At 59.5% G+C, this 20,298-nt stretch overlaps 1 protein-coding gene across 1 annotated transcript in view; it reads right to left on the minus strand.

Annotated features, from left to right (window-relative positions):
• Positions 1 to 534: 534 nt before the first annotated feature.
• Positions 535 to 20,298, minus strand: part of MINDY4 (MINDY lysine 48 deubiquitinase 4) — a 79,277-nt gene continuing 59,513 nt past the window's right edge. Inside the window, exons 14-17 of the mRNA XM_023753821.1 lie at positions 10,562 to 10,625; positions 7,079 to 7,240; positions 1,155 to 1,335; positions 535 to 627 (exon numbers count right to left, since the gene is read on the minus strand). Coding sequence (XP_023609589.1) covers positions 551 to 627; positions 1,155 to 1,335; positions 7,079 to 7,240; positions 10,562 to 10,625 — 484 coding nt within the window. The 3' untranslated portion in view covers positions 535 to 550. The remainder of the gene's footprint in view (positions 628 to 1,154; positions 1,336 to 7,078; positions 7,241 to 10,561; positions 10,626 to 20,298) is intronic.

The following is a 20,298-nucleotide window of genomic DNA, read 5'->3' on the forward strand; positions in this document are numbered from 1 at the left end:
AGTACCGAGGGGCTGGCTTAGAGGAGCCAAGGACCCCCACCGGCCTCTGAGGCTGGGGTACCCCTGCTTGCTGGCCCACTGGTCCCAGCAGAATGCCCAAGATGCAGAGGGTGCTGCTGCCCCAAGACTGGCTGGTGGGCCAGTCCCGAACTCCGTCCTGTCCTGCAAAAGACCCCCGACCCCCACCGCCCCGGTAACCTTACCTGCCCTTCCCCCTTTGGACCTAACAACACTCACCACATCACGTGGCTGCTGCCTTGAGCGAGGAGGGTCTCAAGAGGCACCCACTCACCCGAGCCCTGCCGCAGGGATGTCTTCAGAAGCTACTGAAGACACATCAGCCCACCAATCACACACCTTTCCACTTGGGCCACGATCACAAAACACAAAGTACTCCATAGGAACAGGCCCCAGTGCTGTGTCTTTCCCGTCTGCGGGGTTCCCCTCACCGCACCCCGCTGAGTTGGGGCGTCCTTTCTGTAGGCCCAACCACCCCTACCACCCCACTCCTGGCCACGGGTGAGGTTCCGCAGCCAGTGGTGGGCCTGACTCACTTGGTCCTGATGCAGAGCTCGAGGGGCGGGACGAGGTCGTCGTCTCTGTCCTCAGGGACAAGCTGGGTGGTGTCTGCGGAGGCAGGAGAGGCACAGGCTCAGCCCAGGGCCCAGCTCACCCTGAGATCGGCACTGACAACCCAACTTCAGGGACCCGGCTCTGGCACCTGCCCGCCCCTCTCCCTACTGGACCACCCTCGCTCCTGCCCATCGCTTCTCACCTGGACAGCACGGCACCCTCCTCGCTGGCCTCCTGCCTTCAGTCTCCGCCCCACCCTCCCGCCCCCACTGCAACTACTAGAATAATTCTCTTTAAAAACACACTTTATCCCATCGCTCCAGAACCTCCCCGGGCTCCCTATTGCCTGGAGAATAAAACCCAAACTGTTGGATGGTATTCCAGGCCCTCCAATACCTGCCCTCTACCTCCCAGACACTCAGCCCAGCTCTGGCTCCCTCCTGCAGGACACCTAGCAGGACCCCTCGTCCTGACATTGGAGTCTGCATGTTCTCTGACCTCCCTGTGCGGGCGCCAGGACCCATGTCCCTGACCGGCCTGGAGGCTCCCCAAGGATGCACGGACGGGTGGGAGGCACGCACCGACGGTCAGCCGGATCTGCTCCTGCTGGTTGGCCAGGCCGTCGTAGTAGAACAGGTCGAAGAGCCGCTCGACCCTCCAGTCCCGCAGGAGCTCGGGCTGCAGGCTGAAGAGCACGCTGAAGTGGCTCTCGCTGCACACCACCCAGATGGGGAACCGCGGGGTCTTCAGGAAGCAGCCCACCTGGACGGGGGAGGACGGGGATGCCTGATGCGACGTGCTGCCTCGGGAAAGGGGCCAGGGCATCTTTGTCCAACCCCAGGGCGGCTGGCCTCAGAGCGGCCCGGCTGGGGATCACAATCGGTGTGTGATGCCGGGTCCCCTCATGCCGCTCAGACACAGCCTCTCCCAGAGCCACCCCTGCTGCTCAGCCCGCGGCTCGCAGGGCCTCAGCCTCAGTCATGTCTGTCCAGGCATGTCTGCGCTTCACCACCACATCCAGCCGGCACGCGGTGCGGTGTTGCCGGCAGGCTTCCCAAAGCTCCTTCACACCCAGCCTGTCCCGCCTGGACAAGGGCCTCCTAAACTGGTCTTCCACACCCCGCCCACCCCACCCCCCCCTGCCAGGGAACCTCTCACCAGTCCTCAAACCACTCCCGCAGCCAAGTCCCTGCCTGGCAAGCCCCTGCCTGAGCACCCACAGCCCGCGGCCTAGGGGGCTGTACACCTCTCCCTCCCTTCAGGGTCCTGCATCCCCCAAACCACCCAATCAGGGAGCACAGATCACTGCCTCCAGCTCCCACCTGGGGACGAGGCACTCCTCTAGCACAGGCCTCACTCCTCTCGATAACACGTCTGCCCACCGCTGCACACTGGGCTGTGCCCTTAGCGCCAAGAGCAGAGGGTATACTCAGCATAAGCATATGTTTGATGAACGAAGGTCCTCGTGAGTGAGGTGGGTCAGGAACTCGGTTGGACTTCACCTTGAAGGCAGGTGGGACTGGGAGCCCCGGGGAGAGGGGAGGGACGGCCTCTGGGGGAGCAGGCAGGGGGCTGGGAGCTGGGACTTCCTCCTGGGAGAGTCCTAGAGAGGACTTCATGGTGGAGGGTGTTTGGGAAGCGAATCCATGCCCCAGGCCCCCAGCCCCACTGCTGTCCTGCCTGCCCAGGGGAGTCGGACGCCTGGCTGGCTCTGCCCCCCCAGCCAGCCCTCTCCGCTCTCTCTCTGTCACCTGTGGCTCCGTGGATGCCCTCTCCCCACCCAGGCCCTGGCTTATTCAGCTTGTACGTGCCACGGGCTGGGCGGGCTGAGTCTGGCCTAAATCCCCACCGGCCCCAGGAGATGTTTGCTTGCTCAGGTATTTACAGAGCAGCCTGTGGATTAAGGAAAGAATGGGAATTATTTTTCCAGTGGGGAGAAGGGCATACTTTCTCCGGGGCCGTCACAGACGAGTGGTCGGCAGCCTTCCTCGGGCCCCTCGGAGCCCGCCTGGGATGGCTCTGGGGGCAGGGGAGGCCTTGAGCAGAGGGCTGTGCTTGGAAGGCCCTGGACCAGGTCCCTGGTGAAGGACTCGCTCATGAACGCTGCTTCCTCCCCAGGGTGGGAGGGGGCCTTTACAATGTGTTCATTTTCTCTTTGTCCAAGCGCCCTGCCTCCCCCCCTCCCCCACCCCCCTGGCCAGTGGGCCCTCACTGCAGTCCCATGTGACATTACGTGACGGCAGAGCCCACTCCTGGGTGGGATGTGGGGGAATTAGGTGTCTTAAAGGACGTGGCTGGACGTGCCCAAACCCCACTGAAGACTTGGCTTCTGTTCCAGGCACAAAAGAGGCTTTTCTGGTGAGGGCGTCCCCTCGAACTGGGAGCCGAGACTGGGGACCAGGGCTCTTCTGGCAGGAATGGGAGCCGCGTGTGCACCCCTAGCCGCCCTGAGTTTTCCAGGAGAGACCAGAGGGCAGCCGGCCATGTACACAGCGGTCAGAGGATTAAGGGCAGAAAGGTTGCCCAGGGCGTTTACAAACGAGGTTCCCCTTCAGGAGCCTCTTCCAAGGGGGTGACATTTCCCAAAGATGAAATTCACCTCCTTGGGGTTTGGGGGCAGCTGACCAAAGGCCTGGGGCAAGGGGGGGACGTGGGGACGTTTCCTCCAGCACAAGCCGAGGCTTTCTCGGGGCGGGTGACCGTGCACGACTGAGAACTGCTTTTTAATGAGGGTCTTTCACGTTGGGGGGGGGGCGGGGTGAATGCCCCAAACCCACCTGTGGACTACAGCTCAGAAGCCCTAATGGAAAAGGACCAACATTTGATTGCTGGGGGGTCAGCCTGTCACTTCCGAGGAGGACATCGTCCAGCGCGGCCTGGACTCTGGTCCCAGGCACCATGCGAGACAACGGGGAGATGGCAGCAAAGGGAATAAGAACAGCCTGTCCTATGGCGCTCAGCAGAGTAGCGGGGGGACAGGCAGCAATCAGACAGCCTACGATGCACTCCCATGCATTTCACAGAACCTGAGCGCCATCAGATTCACCGCCATCTGTCGTATCCCTCAGAACGCGGGCCGCGGTCCAGGCCTGACCACCACCGACTGTGGTGATGCAAGAGAATCTCTGAGGGCTCCAGTATCGGGAGAGCTCCATCTCCACAGCAACGGAAGGTGGTGCTTCACCCGGAAGGAAAGAATTAAGGTTCTATGATGGGAGACGGCAGGCGGGCAGGGAGGAGATCCCCATTTAGAGTGAGGAGGCCAGGACATGCCTCCTAGGAAGTGGCCTCTAAGCCAGAGCGTGAAGCGGAGGAAGGGACAGGTCTCACAGGGCCTCTAGGCTGGAAGCTCTGGGCCTGCACACTCAACAACAGCATCTACTTCCCGGTCCTGCAGGCTGGAGTCCCAGGTCAAGGTGTCAGCAGGCTGGTTCCTCCTGAGGCCTCTCCCCTGGCTGTGGGTGGCAGGCATCTCCCTGCATCTCCGTGCTCTTCCCTCTGTGTCTGTGTCCCAATCTCCTCTTCTGAGATAAGGACACCAGTCGGATTGGATTAGAGCCCACCCTGCGGCCTCGTTTTAACTCAGTTACCTCTTTAATGGCCTTGTTTCCTCATGTAAGACATTCTAAGGCATTGGGGGCTAGGACTTCAACACAGGAATGGGAGAGGGACACAATTCAGCCCCTGACAGTCTCAGAGGACTGACAACCACTGGGGGGTGCTAAGCAAGGAATGGTGTGGTCTGAGCCCCTCTTTAATGGATCTCACTGAAGAGACAGGATTAGAAGAGGGTGAGAACAGGAGCCGAGACCAGCGGAGCTGTCACAGGTGTCCAGGCCAGCGATGCTAGGGACACAGACTGGGGTGAAGGTGGACAGAGTTGAGAACAATGTAGGGTAGGAGCCACATGACCTCCTGGTGGGAAGGACATGCTCCTGGTTTGAGGAACTGGGAGCTGGGGGAAGTGGAGGAGGCTGGAGCTTGCAGATAACCGCCCTGCCCAGCTCAGTCTTGGCTCAGGTGCCTCCATGAAGGCAGCAGTGAACCCCCCTTCAGGGATGGGGTTAGCACTGAAGTTAAAAACCCTGTCCCATGCTGTTCTTCCCTGGACGGTCAGTGCCCCATCACCCCAGCCACCATGAGGAGCTGGCCTTCCACCTGCAGCCTGCATTGCAGTCCACCCTCACTGCCGGCTCTGGGTTGGGGGCAGTGAGGTGGAAGTCAGATGAGCAAGACCAGGCCGTGGAGTCACAGAGCTGATGGAGGACCCCCAGTTCCAAGGCAGAGGGCAGACATCACCTGCTGTAGGGAATAGAACTCCCAGCCTTCGGCCAAGCACACGATAGCCAACGAGATCTATGTGAATTCAAGGATTCGGATCTTTGAAGGGCCTGCATTCCACCCCCCTTTTCTACTGGGTTTATTTGGGGTGACATCTATATATATAAAAGCCCAGCGACCATAACAGGAGAACAACCAGAAAGACCGGTCACTATGACGTGCACTGCAGCTGCCAACTGGCCCAATTTGGGCCCCAATCGGCCCCCCACAATCTCCAGCGGCCCCTCCCCCAAGTTGGCCCCCCACCCCAATCGGGCCCCCCACCCCGATCGGGGATGGGGCCAGCAGGCTAACCTCCCGTGTCCCCTCCCCCCGACCACTAGGCCCCGATTGGCCCCATCAGGGCAGGCCAGCCGGACCCCACCCATGCACGAATTCATGCACCAGGTTCTAGTTAGTTAATAAAATTATATACGTTTCTGGTGTACAATTCTATAATACATCATCTAGATTTGTATTGTGTATTCAACACCCCAGGTCAAGTCTCCTTCCATCACCATTTACGCTCCCCTTTACCCTCTTTTCCTGTGTCTATAAGTTGGGTTTTTTCTTTGTGTTTTTGCTTAATTCCTTCACCTTTTTCACCCAGCTCCACAAGCCCCTCCCCTCTGACAGCTGTCAGTCTGTTCTCCGTATCTGTGAGTCTGTTTCTATTTTGTTTGTTAGTTTATTTTGCTCATTAGATTCCGCATGTAAGTGAAATCGTATGCTATTTCTCTTTCTCTGACTGGCTTATTTCACTGAGCATAATGCTCTCCAGGTCCATCCATGCTGTCGCTAAAGGTAAGATTTGCTTCCTTTTTATGGCTGAGTAGTATTCCACTGCATAAATGTACCACAGATTTTCTACCCACCCATCTTCTGATGGGCATTGGGGCTGCTTCCAAACCTTGGTTATTGTAAATGACGCTGCAATGAACATAGGGGTGCATATTTTCTTTCAAATCAGGCCTCGGGTTTCTTTGGACACATTCCCAGAAGCGGAATGGCTGGGTCGTAAGGCAGCTCCAAGGGCCTGGATTCCTTCAATCAGCATCTTATTCCAAGGAGGGCCCCCCTGACGTCCTCATCAATTCCCCTCAGCAGACCAAAGTGAAATGGTTTACTTTCGACCAACGCCCTCAACACAAGACTGAAACCAGGGCTCACGGAAAGTAAGCCCGAGATTCCGTAAGCGCGGCCAAGGCTCCCCTCTCAGCCGTGGAATTCGAGCTGCACGCTCCAGAGCCCACCCAGGGTGTGATGCTTGGAGCCCTGGTGTTTCTCACGGGCCACGTGGCCACATTCCTGGGCTCCGCTCAGACACCGGCGCATTCAGGGAATAGCCACTACCGTCTCTTCTGTGCAGGTCTGTGGACCCCCAGGTCTGCTCCTGACCATGAGGTGGGGGTCCCCAGAGACACCCGGGGATGGGCCACACCACGTGGCCCATAGCAGTGGACAGCACACCTGTGTCTCCCAAGAAGACATTGAAGTGCTAGCCCCAGGACATCAGCACGTGCCCTTGTGTGGAAGTAGGGTTGTTGCGGATGTGGCATGGAGGTGAGGTGCGTGGAGGGGCCTGCAACCCCGCGTGACCGACACCCTTACAGGAGGAGGCACGGGGAGAAGATGGCCACACGGCGGCGGGCAGAGACTGGGCGGAGGCAGCACTCAGCCGAGGAGTGCCCCGGCGGCTGGAAAGCACCAAGAGCCAGAAGAGACGGGGAAGGACTCTCCCTGTGGGTTTCAGAGGGAGCAGGGCCTTGGCCACACCTTGACTTTGGACTTCGGCTGTGAGTCCAGAATTGTGACTCAAGGCATTTCTGCTGTTTTAAGCCACCGGTTCACAGTGCTGGGTTGCAGTAGCCCCAGGACACTAACACAGGCCTGTAACCTCAGGTCCCCTGTCCTTCACACACACACACACCCACACACACACACACACACACACACGACAGTGACAGCCACTCTGACCCACAATCATCCTATACACCCCTAGCGGCCCCTTTCCCACAACCTTTCTCAGAACACGGACGGCCTGCCTCTGGGTGTGAACCTAGTGCCCAGCACCCGAGGGCACAAAGCCGCACTTCTTCCCAAACCCCCTGTGAGGGCGATGGCACCCCAGTTCCCACAGTTCTCCCACCCTCCCCACTGGTGCAGGGAGCGGGGCTCCTGGTACCTGGCACGCGTTGTAGTGCTCAAAGAGGGACAGGAAGCCCACGTCGCTGCGGGCAGCAATGCCTTTGAGGAGCGTGATGTTCCCGTTCCCGGAGTCCAGCTCTAGCACATCGTTGAAAACATTAGACACAGCTTTCCCGGTCAGGAGTAGATTGACAAGTTCCTGTTGATGAGAGAAGGGGACGGCTGGTCAAAGGGAGATTGGCAACAAGGCAAAGGGTGGAGAAGGAAGGAAAGCAAGGAGGGAGAGAGGCGGGAGTCAGGGCTTGAGTTCAGGGTTCCCACAAGCCCCGGGGAAAGCTGCCGACTCTTCCCATGGAAGCCGCTCGAGGCCTCAGCAGCCTCTAATCCGAGGGCATTTATCAAGCACCAGCCATGCACAAGGCCGGGGGCGGGGGGCTGCTGGAGGGATGAATGGCTCCTGACCTGGGGCTTGGGTCCACCCTGGGGTTCCAGGTGTGTGCCTGCACGACACAGCATGTGACAGGGCTGGGGACTGTGTGTCAGGGCCAGGCAGGCACCGGACCACATGATGCTCAGGGCGACTTGTGGAGAAGTGACATTTGGGTGGGTCTTGAAGGAGGGTAATTTTTAAAATAACCTCTTTTATTTTGAAATAATTTTAGACTCAAAAGCAGTTATAAGAATAGTACAGAGAATTCCTGTGTACCCTTCACCCAACTTCCCTCAATGATAACATCTTACATAACAGGCGCTCATTGCATTTACATAACTGGGCACGTTAGCAACACCAGGAAGCAGACGGGGCCCTACCAGTAACTCAGTCCCAGGCCTCACTGGGGTCTCACCGGGACGGTGGGCTCTGCAAGAGGAGGAGAGCTGAGGACAGCGGCAGCAGGTGGGCCCTGGCCCTGTCTCTGCCCTTGTCGGCTGCATGGGATCTGGGTTCAGTGGCTGCATGACTGGTACCCACACCCGACAGGCCCACAAGCCTGCCGACCCCAGAACCAGGGGACAGTGCCTCGGGGTGACTGGAAGGGCCCTTCCTTATGCAGAACACCTAGGGGTCCAACCTCCTGCTAGGAATGGGGAAACTGAGGCTCACAGATGGGAAAGGATTTGCCCAAGGCACACAGCCAGTCAGCGACAGAGCTGGACTCCACCCACATGTGTGTCTCCCTGGCCGGGGTCCCTGCCCTCTCCACTTACTTGCTACCCTCAGGTACCACCTGGCCAGCCAAAGGTTCAAGAGGAAGGCAACTGCTAAGTGCCTGCTGACCAATGAGTCACGCGAGTCCAGACCCAGCGCCTGGCGGGCAGGACCCTCCATCCAGCCCACTGCCTGCCAGGGCTGGTGCCGGTCGGTGAGTGGGAGCGGCCTCGCAGCCCTTCCTCTGAAGGGCAGAGTTCACAGCGTTTTCCCTGAAGCATGAGAGCGGCCGCACCGTAATGAACCCTCTGTCGGCACCGAGACCCCTGCTCCAGTGCCAGTAAAGGAGGCCGCTGATGGCCGCTGAGGGAGGCATCGGGCCTCGCCGCGTCCTCGCAGAGGAAACGAGAGGAATTGGAGGAAATGGCAGCGGCTGCTAGAAAGGCCTGCCTTTGCCAGGCAGGTTCCACTTTTCCCATCTGGTTTTAAGGGGAAAGGCTCCTGCTCCCCACCTGGGGTGTGTGTCTCAGGCCTTCCTCGCAGGAACCCTCCTTGAAACGGGGGACAAAGGGGCCACAGGCTGCTCCTGCCCCTGGGCCCATGATCACACAGCGGCAAAGCACAGTGGTCTGCAGTCCCTCGTTACTCAGTGTGGTCCACGGACAGCGGCATCGCCTCCCTGCGGAGCCCGTTAGGATTCAGAAGCTCGGGCCCCAGCCCAGGCCCCTAAAGCTGAGCCTGCTCCTCAACGTGACCCTGGAGGGTTCAGGTGTGCATCCAACTCTAAGGCGCACTGGTCCAACACAAACACCTCGTTCCCCCAACGAGGACCCTGAGTCTCGGGGGGTGAACATCACCAGCTCATCCCACCAACGAGGACCCTGAGTCTCATGGGGTGAACATATCCCAGCTCATCCCACCAACAAGGACCCTGAGTCTCATGGGGTGAACATCACCAGATCATCCCACCAACAAGGACCCTGAGTCTCATGGGGTGAACATCACCCAGCTCTTCCCACCAATGAGGACTCTGAGTCTTAGGGGGTGAACATCACCAGCTCATCCTACCAACGAGGACCCTGAGTCTCGGGAGGAGCACATCTCCCAGCTCATCTCACCAACAAGGACCCTGAGTCTCGGGGGGTGAACATCACCAGCTCATCCCACCAACGAGGACCCTGAGTCTCATGGGGTGAACATCACCAGCTCATCCCACCAACGAGGACCCTGAGTCTCATGGGGTGAACATCACCAGCTCATCCCACCAACAAGGACCCTGAGTCTCATGGGGTGAACATCACCCAGCTCTTCCCACCAATGAGGACTCTGAGTCTTAGGGGGTGAACATCACCCAGTTCATCCCACCAATGAGGACTCTGAGTCTTAGGGGGTGAACATCACCAGCTCATCCCACCAATGAGGACTCTGAGTCTTAGGGGGTGAACATCACCAGCTCATCCCACCGAGAACACTGAGTCTCAGGGAGGAGAACATCACCAGCTCATCCCACCAATGAGGACACTGAGTCTTAGGGGGTGAACATCACCAGTTCATCCCACCGAGAACACTGAGTCTCAGGGAGGAGAACATCACCAGCTCATGCCACAAGTGAAACAGACAACACGGTTCAGAGCCCAGCCCTCACTGGGGTCTGGCACCCTCTGCTCCCACTTAACTGCCCACCCCTGGGCTGGAGTGCTCTCTGCCTGCGAGGGGGAAGCTCCCACAGGGAAGACAAGCACCCAGAGAGGGAGCTGGACCACCCAGGAGGCCAGGGAAGCCTGAGACCTTCCTCTGGGAAGCAGGCAGCAGCCACCCCAGTCCCTCAGGTGCCCTGGACAAACCGCAGGCCCCGATCTGCCCCTGCGTGGTGCCCAGGGATGTTTTTGGGGCTGGCCCAGTGAGCCAGAACCCATGACAGCTGGGTCACTAGTGGACTGAAAGCTGGGCCTATCGGACTGAGAGCTCTGCCAGCCTGCCTATGCCCGTGTGGGCCGGACGTACCTGGCCTGGTGGCCACTCTACGAGGCCTTGCCTCAGAGAAAGGCACAGGCAGGCCAGAGGTGGCACATGGCTCTTGACCAGATCCTTTCCTTGGTGCTACCAGGACTGGGAGGAGCTAGACAAGCAGCTGTGCTAACTGTCCCCTCCCCCAGTGAGGCCCCTGAAGGGCCCACTGTGAACATGCAGAGGGAGGTGTTGTAAAGACAGTGCGTGCTCTCCCACGCTGGCCCGGGCCCCCGTCCGTGCCACCAGCTCCTACTGGCGGAGGCAGGCAGGTGGCAGCTGCTGGCAGAGGGCTGGCAGGACCAAGGAAGAAGAGAAGAGGGAGGGAGAAGCAGCAGTGCCCCGGCCCCTCCCGCGCCCACCGACCTGTGTGCAGTAGTTGTGCGCGCCAATCAGGTGGTTGGTGGGGACGTCGAAGTCCTGGCGGACGCTGGAAGACACAGGGAAGGTGGTGTTAGCATGTCTCTGCCTGACTCGGGCCGTTGGGCAAGCCTCGCTGGTGGCAGGGCTCCCTTGGCTCCAGGCTGAGGCCCAGAATTCAGGGGTCTGGGCTGTGGCTCTCTGCTCCGTACCTCCCTTGGGACTAGAGCCCAGGTGTCCTCGAGTCCCCAAACTCTAAGCAACAGCTCCACTCTGGCCTCGCCAGGCCCCCTGCCAACGCAGCAGGAAGAACCTGGGCTTGCAGTCCAACACCCTGCGTTCACATCCCAGCTGTCACTACCGTGGGCCCCGGGGCATCCTCTGCCATCTCTGGGCCTCGGTCTGTGAGTCTGTTAAGTGGGAGGAATGGTCTGAAGTAGTAGCTGCCACTGCCTGGGCACAGACCGTGTCCTGGGCCCAGCACACACCTGCTCCTAAACCCTGAGGAGAGCCAAGGCTCGGAGAAGGACCACCTCACACCAAAAGGGGCTTGGCTCCTCGCACCCACCCAGTCCCCCTGGGAGACGGGGCCTTGTGGCTGAGGAAACCATGGACGGGTGAACAGAGAAGGAGCCACCACCCATCAAACACACTCGGAGGACAGCAGTGCCAGACCCCAGCCCCTAGCCCCAGGGAAGTGAGAATTTCTATTTTATAGGCGTCGGAGGGGCGACACCAGGGAGGCGATGTGCGGCTGGGGCTCTGGCCCCCTCTGCTGCCGCCCGCCCAGCCTCATCCGGCCAGGCCTGCCTCCTTCACCCCCCACCACGGAGCGCATAGAGGAGGCCCAGAGGCAGGAAGGGCTCAGCACTCCTGTTTGTTTTTCCTTTTAGTGGAAGAGAAGAGAAACCTGGTCTCAATTTTGTACTTTAAATCTAAGATCAGTCCACAAACATAAAACCCACGCCCCGGACCCTGGGCCCTGACCCTTCCCGGGGGAGCTGGAAACCCGAGCTCCGTGACCTCTGCAGGAGACGCGCTCTCTGGTTCTTAATAACCGTGGCCAAATGGGCAGCCTGTGGTCCACATGGGAGATGGCTGGGCTCGAACTATGAGTCCGGCTGAGAGCCACGGAGGCCAGAGGCCTTGGGCAGGCCCTGGAGGCTGGCCCACCAGTGACGCCGGAGGGCCTAGAAAGGAGCCGGCTGGGGGGACGGTAGCCGAGGGCCGAACTTGCTGGCATGAGCTCGGGCCGGAGAACTGATGGGAACGTTCTCCGTGATGTACACAGGCACCTTCTGAAGAGAAGAAAGTAACCTCGGAGGAGCCGAGTGGACCGATAAGCATCGCTGGCCCCGAGCCACCAGCCGCGTTCAGAAGCAGCCGATCTCTGCAACCTCCCAGCCTCGTGTTCACCCAGCGGGACTGAGAGCCTGCGTCAGCCGAGCGCGGAGGGACAGGCCGAAAGGACAATGGGAGGAAGCGGTAATTGCATCCTTAGGTGCAAACACGATGGGAAATTCAGAAGTGGGCTCAGATCTTAAAAGGGAGGAACATCTGTAGTTCACATTAGGGCGTTTGGAGGACGCCAAGGAGCAGCTTATGGCTTAAGAGATTTACAACTTTGGCAAATGTAGCTGCCCAGACCTCCCTCCAGGGGAATTCCCTGGAGGGCTGAGTGTAAGGAGTCCTTGAGAGAAGGCGGCTCCCTCGGCAGGGCCACACCGGGCCTCAGCTCTGGCCCCAGCCTGCTGTGTGGCCCAACCTCTCCTCGTCGGGCTCCCCTTTTGAGGGGCTTGCACATGACGAGTGGTGTCCCCAGGATTCATAGCTTGAGACCCTAGCCCCCAGGACCTTAGCATGTGACTGTATTTGGAGCAGAACTTTAAGGGGTGATTAAGTTAAGCAAGCCCGTGAGGCTGGGCCCTAATCCAGTCTGACAGGACAGACAGCGGGACACCAGGGATGCGTGCACTGAGGAAAGACCAAGCGAGGACACGGGAGAAGGTGGCCGTCCTTAGAGGAAACCAATTCTGCCCACGCCTTGGTCTCGGACCTGCAGCGTCCAGAGCTGAGACAATGAACTTCAGTTGTGTAAGCCGCCGGTCCATGGAGCTTTGTTATGGCAACCTGTGAAACGAATACAAGGACCCTGGCTGCATCTCAGACTCAGAGCCCTTTCTTCACATGAAATCTACGTGCAGGAGCTCCACACAGAAAACACCAGGCACAGATGCCCTGGCCAACGGCTGTGCGGAGGCTTGGCCGGCTTCCTCCCTCTTGCAGCCCTGCGGCCCCTCTGGTGAACCCCGAGGTCTCCATGGTCCTGGGAGCAGGGGCTGAATCACTGGAGCGGTTGCCTGGGCTCTGAGCTTCCTACGCTTCCTGGGTTTCTGAGCAACAAGCTGGGACAGGCCCTTCCTGGGACTGACGACTATTCCACCCTAATGGGAAGGCTGTCCGTCAGGGGGCTGGACGACGCTGGGCCCCAGGAGAATTCTGCATGGACACCAGGCTGGTGACAGGAGCCAGGGATTCCAGGAGCAGAGCGAGGGGAGCCCGAGTGGACTCACCCAGGTATGGAAACTTACGAGGAGGGGCGTGGCCCTGGCTACCCTGCCCTCACCCTCCACAGCATTCTGGAGCAAAGGGCCAGCACAGGGCCCGGTCTGGTGCGATGGCCCGGCCTCGGGGATGTCCAGTTCACCCACTGACCGAGGAGGGGAATAGGAGCTCTGCCCAGGTACCAGCAAGGACTGCTTCTCCCATAGCAGGTCCCACCGACAAGGCTGACCAAGAAGCAGAACAAAGGGTGTGGGGGCTGCAGAGCCCTCAGGGCGAACACTCACAGATGGAAAACATTGCCCGGAGAACAAAACAGGCCTGTGATGGAGGCCAGCCCAGACCCAGCCCGGGAGCCAGGCCCAGTGCTCGGCTGCCTCTCGACTCCACCCTCCGGCCCAGGTCTCAGGGCAGAGGCTCCGCCACTGAGCGGCTCAGGTCGCCTGAGCCCTGAATCTGCAGTCTCACCCTTCCTTTCCAGTACTCTGTCCCCTCCAAAGCCTGGGGGGCGTGGGAGGGGGGGAGGAAGGACCACCAACTGTGTTACTGGTGGCAAAACTGAGGCCCAGAAAGGAGAAGGGACTTGGGATCTTGTTGTCACACAGAGTCAGTGGGCCAGGACTGTGCCCCCAGTGCCAACATCACAGTGTCTATCGTGGCCTGAAACACGGCACAGTCAGGCCGGCCAGGAGCCCTGAAACCCTCACCCTAAAGCCGACCCACATGCACCTGAACGTTTGAATGAAGGAACAAATGCATGAAGGAATGAAGGAAGGAAGGAATCTGAGCAATTCATTTGAACAATGACCGTCCAAGTGGCCTAGAGATGTGGCTGCAGCATACAGACATAGCCATTCACCAAAAAGCAGAGCCCACGCAGCGGGCGGTGGCCAGTCAGCCTTAGACTAGCTGAGTGGCCTCAGGCAGGTCCCCGCCTCTCTCAGCTGTGTCCTCATTTGTAGCCGGAGGACTGGAGCAGGGGTCTCCGGGGACCTCCTGGGATGTGAGCGAGTGTGCCTGGTCCATGACTCTGATATTTACAACGCCGTCCCTAAAATAGGCGGTAATTAACCAGGAGGACCCAACCACTATCTCCCCTCCACCTGAGCTCTGGGGCGCCAGGCCCCGGAGGCACCCCCACATCCCTCAGGGCCAGCTCCTGCCTGTCCTCCCAACAGACCCTCCCGCAGAGACTGCACTGCCCATTGCACTCCCCACCCCCGCAACAACCTCCGGAGACAGCACCCCTTCGCTTGGCGGCACTTCTGCGGCTTTTGAGGACATCAACAGTGCCCACAGCAGCTGTGGAACCGCTATGAGAGCCTGGGCTTGGGAGTCAGGGAGCCCTGGATTCAAATCCAGCTGCTCACCAGGTGTCCCCTCTCCAAGCCTCAGTTTCCCCACTTGCAATGTGGGTACGATGGTGACTCCTTCTAGTACAGGTTGCTGTGAGAACTGAGGGAGATGAACTGTATAAAGCATTTGGCATATGGTAACTATCACTTCCTTTTTCCTACAATAACAGCAATAATAACAACAACCAAAAAACAATGAGAGGTCACGAGTCCTGCAACCTCAACCTTTCATATCACGGCCAAGCCCCAGCGTAAACAGAGGCCTCCGCGGCCACAGTGGAGCCCTGAGCGTCGGAGAAGGATCAGGTAGAGCGGATACGGATACGACTGTTTTCCCAGAAAGGCTGAGGAAGTGGGCTGTGAGTCAGAGCGCCTGGGTGTCAGGCCCCTCTGCCACCTGCACCGGGGACCTTCAGCGAAGAGCTTTCCCCCCTGATGGAAAAACATGTATGAAATATATACCCGCCTCCGAGTGCTGTGCAATAAGGTCCGCGCCACAGAAAGGCCTGGCAGACGGCGGGCACCTCCACAGGAACTGGGAGGAAGGGTCTGAGGGAGGAAGGGGCTGGGAGGCCCTGAGAGGCAGGGAAACGTGTGTGGAGGAAGGAAGAGAAAGTAGAGATGCCTAAGCCCTTCCGGAGCGGCCTCCCTCCTCTCCACCCGCCTGTGCTCCACCTGCCGGCACCTCCCTCCCCAGCCAGACCGTGTGCAATTGTTCCCTGCAAACCCACCACTGGTCTCCATCTCCTCCGCCCACTGCAGTCAAAACCTTCCCCACGCCCCTCAGGGCCCTGTGAAACGTCACTCCCCCATAAGGAGACGCCTCCCTCGCCCCAGCACACGTGCCCCATCTCTCGGTCACGTCCCCTTCCAAGGAACAACCCCCAACTGCTCTTCCCTCTGCCTTCCCCTCCGGGAGCAGGACTCAGGGCAGGGTTACCATGTCTCACCAGGCTCCTGGGCGCACAGACAGGCTCTCACTCCTGTGCGCCTGCCCCACCCATCCTGGAGAGGCTGCAGGGAAGGCCATGATGGAACAGCCTCCAGGAGCCGGGAGGTGCACAGAGGCAGGCGAAGGAAGCTTCGCACTTGCGCAGCGGAGTCTGGTCTGGGCCAGAAGTCTCCCAAAGGGCTCTCACCTCCCCCTCCTCCCCAGGCCTGTCCTCTCTGTCTGGCCACCCAAACCCTCATGGAACAAGGAGGTACGGCCCTTGGATGGGTGGGTAAGGGTGTTGGATGCATTGAGTACTGGGGGACTCCCTCAGCTCTGCCACTAACCCTGGTGTGTCCTAGGCTTGGTCGCCCTTCGTTGCCAAGGGAGGTGGGTCTCCCACTCAGCCTTTGGTCTTGGTGCCTGTGGGAGACCTAGGCGTCAGCCACGCCACCTGCGCTCACTGGCTGTGCATCGCCGTCCTGGCAGCCTGGGACCAGCCTTGCTTGGGCCCAGACCGTGTGGGCTGCCATTAAATGGAGAGTGAAGCATGGGGACAAGCATCGGGCCCAGTGGGCCTAATGAGATTCCTGTTTCCTGTTTCTCCTTCTCAGGGGCAGACACAGCCGAGCAGCACCTGCCACCCCTCCCCGAGCCCAGGGAGGATATGCAGGCACGGGGCTGAGACCGGGAGCCAGGAGACTTGAGTGATGGTCCGCCAACCTGCTCCTAACTCCTCTGAGCCTTGGTCCCCACATCTGTGAAGTGGGGTAATGGTGCTAGGCCAGTGGGGTGGCCACAAGCCCCACAAGCTGTGGGGTGGCACAAAGGCCCCTCCTTGTGCCCTCCACCGGTCAAGGAGGCCTCACAGGGACCCCCAGAGGGAGCCAGCCAGAGACATACAGAATGGAGCTCTCGTCACTGCTCAGGAGCCGGGGGCTCCCAGAAAGGGCCCCGGGAGGGAGGAGGGCCAGCAGAGGAAAGTGGGGTCTCGGCGCCTGCTGTTTCCAACGGCACCGTTTGGGTCTATCTCCCACCCACACAGTTCTTGAGACACATTTGCTGAAAGGGATCATGGCCTCCACCCTCACCTGAAGAAAGGTGACGCTGATTGGGAATTCATTGAGGAAGTTCCCTAGCTAGAGTCGAAGACCTTGGCAGGGGGGTAGGAGGGCCCCTAACCATCTCTCGTGTTCCAGGTGGGGACCCAGGCGAAGGCCTCGTTACTCCGGCTGGAAGTTAGTGGTGTGAAGGGTGGAGGAGAAAGCAGACACATACCCTCTCCGTCCTCTCCCATCAGCAGACACGTGGGCCACCAAGACCCTGGGATCCTGAGCAAGAACAGCCCCTGTTGCAACCACTGCCACCCCAGAAGCCTGTGCAGGCCTCCTCCAGGGCCCGACCTGGCCCAGCCCCGCACTCCCTCCACTCTGCTGGTGCCGCCCAAACTCCCCATTCCCGACCCGGTCTCTTCCCCAGCCAGTGTGGGAGCCCTTTGAGTTTCCCCGCCATGTTCACATGCCCACGATGGGTGGGACCCAGGCCTGGCCGAGGTGAGGCGTCAGGCATGGGGCACGGGTCCCAGCAGGCAGAGGGGGCTGGAGAAAAGGGGCCCCCACCATGCAGGAGGGGCCCCTGAGAACACCGCTGAGACAGGAAGGAAGACTCAAGGGACAGAAGGAGGGACATCAGGTCCCAAAGACGCAGTCTGGGTTCCTGGGTCCAACCTCCCGAAAGCCCGAAGCCTTTGATACGAGTTCGTCAATAGCGCCCTGTGCTGCTTACACGAAGAACTGAGTCTCTGTCGCTTGCCTTTGCATCACCAACACTCACGGCTGGCTTTCATGTCAGAGCTATTTGCACAAAGAAGTAAACTGTGCTGCTGCTGTTGTGTTTCCTCTTGGACAGAATCAGAGCCGCCATGGTGCACACGCGGCCTCGCCCTCCCTGCCGGCTATGTGTCCAAAAGCTGCTTCAGCACATGACAAACCACCCTCTATTTGGGACTTTCAGGACGGCCTTGGGCAGCAAGTTGCCACTGTAACAAATGCCAAGGGTCCACTTCATGAAAAGGTTCTCTTCATAAGCTGTTCCCCCCACCCCAGGCCTGTGCCACTCGGCGGGCACCGCCCAAGCCTCCCCCCCTTGTCCCCTTGCCAGGCCACGTCACCTCTGACTCCTGGGGCACTGAGCACCCGCACTGTGCGGGCCTGGCTGGGAGCGGCCCTGACCCAGGGCCCTGAGCATCCCTGGGGCGTGGGAGAGCGTGCTGGAAAGTTCGAGGACGTGCGGTTTGGAAGGCAGGGGAGCGAGGGGAGCATGAGAGCCTGTTGAGATGTTCTGTAAGCAACTCAGATCTGAGGAAAGAAAATAGAGGGCTTGAAATCAAGTGGAAAAAATAAAACCTTCACAAGCCTTCACCGTGGTCCGGAATGAACAATAGTCCAAGGCCAGCTTTGCTCCTGCTCTGCAGCCTCTGATGAGGTGAAGGGCCAGGCTGCACGCCTGGGTTGGAAACAGCCAGGGGCAGGAGGTGCCAGCTGTGGTGTGAGGCCTGCCGTGAGCCTCAGGCATGGGTCTGAGAGCCTTGCTAGGAGGGAGAGGTGGCCACACCTCAGTCTCACACACGTACACTCATACACATACACTCACACACATACACTCACATACATTCACACACACATACCCACACACAATGATATTTAGAGAGAGTGGAGAGGAGGGGTAGAGACAGAGGGAGAAACATCAATGTGAGAGAGACACGTACACAACACTCACATGGACACACATACACTCACACACATACATACACACACCATCAAGTCACTTTCCCACGATCTCAAACACACCCACCAACACGTATGGCCTCACACCCAGCCCGGCAGCCTCACCACCTCTCGTACACACACACACACACACACACACACACACACACACACCATGATTGTAGAGGTCTGGGAGGGTTCCGGCCCCACTCTCCGCCTCTCCCTGGATGAACAGTGTGGGACCTGAGCCACTCGGCTCTCCCTGGGCTCCCAGGGGATGTCATCCACTGCCCAACAGTCACAGATGCCCCTGGAAGGGCCTCGAAGGCGCTGGCACAGCTGAATCTGAACCCAGAGTGGGAAGCCCTTGGCGACCATCTGGCCCAGCCGTGTTCAAATGCTTCCATGGTGGGAGCTTCTCCACAACAGGGTCTCAAAGAGGCACTGGAGGGAGTGGGCGGGCAGGGTCTCCTCCCCACCCCTCTGCTGCCCTCGGAGCTGCTTTGCCTCATCTGCTATATGCAGTGAGCTTCAGCTTCAGGATATGGTTTCCTTAGAAAAAACCTATTTCTTTTCACTACAGAAAGAGACTAAGAAGCACTAGTCCAAACCCTCCGGTTAGAGATGACAAAGCTAAGGCTCAGGTAGGTTGTGGGCAACAGAGTGAAGATGGGGGCCCAGGCCCCACAGCTACAGGTCAGCCAGTGAGGGGGACACCTCCTTCTGTGTGACTTGCCACCCACCGGGCTGCCCTGGATAAGCCCTCAGCTCCGTCCGGCAAGTGGTGCCCGTGCTGGGGATGTTCTCCCTGGGTGCCCACATGTCTACAGAGAAAGGCCAACCCCCAGGCGGGCAGGACGAGGTGGGTTTCCACGGTCCCGGGACCGTCACCACTGCCAAGAGGATCACAGCCAACCCCGGGCCAGGCCTGGCATCCCTCCCGAGCCCGGAAACCAGAGGCTCCGGGGCCGAGCAGGCTCCATGGGGCACGCCACGTGATGGCCCGCGAGGGGCGTGGGCCATTCCAGGAGCTCCCTCCCCAGAGGCCAAGGCGAGAACAGCTTCTTCAGAAGACCCCACAGAAATGCCAGGAATGCTCGGTGCTATTTTAAGTAACTTCAGCATGATCCTCACAGGATCTGGGCAGTGTGTGCTGCTCGGGCTGCTCCTGCCCTCCCTCCAGTCCTTCTTTCCCCTGCAGGAAGCCCCATCTCTGGCAGCCCCCCGCGGGGGGGGGGGGGGGTCATGAAGGGTCATCCTGGGACTGACTGCCCGGGGGTGGAGGGAGCCTGGGTCTGGACTGGAGAAGGCCCGCCCGTGCCCCACCTGATGTTCTCAGGCAGCCTACCTAAAAGTCACCTTTTATTTGTTGTTGTTAATCCTCACTCGAGGACACTTTTCCATTGATTTTTAGAGAGAGGGGAGGGGAGGGGGAGAGACAGAGGGAGAAGCATCAATGTGAGAGAGATGCATGGGCTGGTTGCCTTCTGAGGTACGTGCCCTTGACTAAAACGGACTAGAACTAAAAGGCATCTTAAACTTAAACACAGAGGAGAGAGTTGGTGTCCTCTCCAGCACCTCTGGGGGGCGCACTCCAGGGCAGGGACGGGTCCTCCCGCCGCCTTCTCCCGCTCCATCTGAGGAACAGCACACAGCGCCCGGGGAGCCCCGCGCCACTAGAAGGTGCCTGCCAAGGGTGACTGCAGCCGCAGGTGCACCCATCACCCATGGCAGGACATCCCTGTGGCCGCGTCTCCTCCACGAGGCACCAAGAAGACTGAGGGCACGAAAGGACAGGATGGGACACTGGGCATCTGGGCACAGCGGAGACAGGGTCAGATGGCAGTGGCCGTCATCCAGGCTTGCTACCCAGCCCGTGCCAAGCACACACTTACTTCTCCATTAAATCTTGGGAAGCAGGAATTACCACCCCCTTTTACAGACAAACTCAGGTTCAGAGGGTTATACAGTCAGACCTGAAACCAAGTCTGTTTTATTCCCAAGTTCAGATCCTTAAACAGCAAACCAAAGAGCCCTGTCTGGGGTGTGGGGTCAGGCTGCCTGGTCGAGCTGTGTGACAGGGGGCGAGCCACTGGCCTCCCACACCTCACTTCTTCACCTGAAAGGCAG

The sequence above is a fragment of the Myotis lucifugus genome, unplaced genomic scaffold (assembly GCF_000147115.1).
Source record: "Myotis lucifugus unplaced genomic scaffold, Myoluc2.0 scaffold_52, whole genome shotgun sequence".
In the NCBI taxonomy this organism is placed as follows: Eukaryota; Metazoa; Chordata; class Mammalia; order Chiroptera; family Vespertilionidae; genus Myotis; species Myotis lucifugus.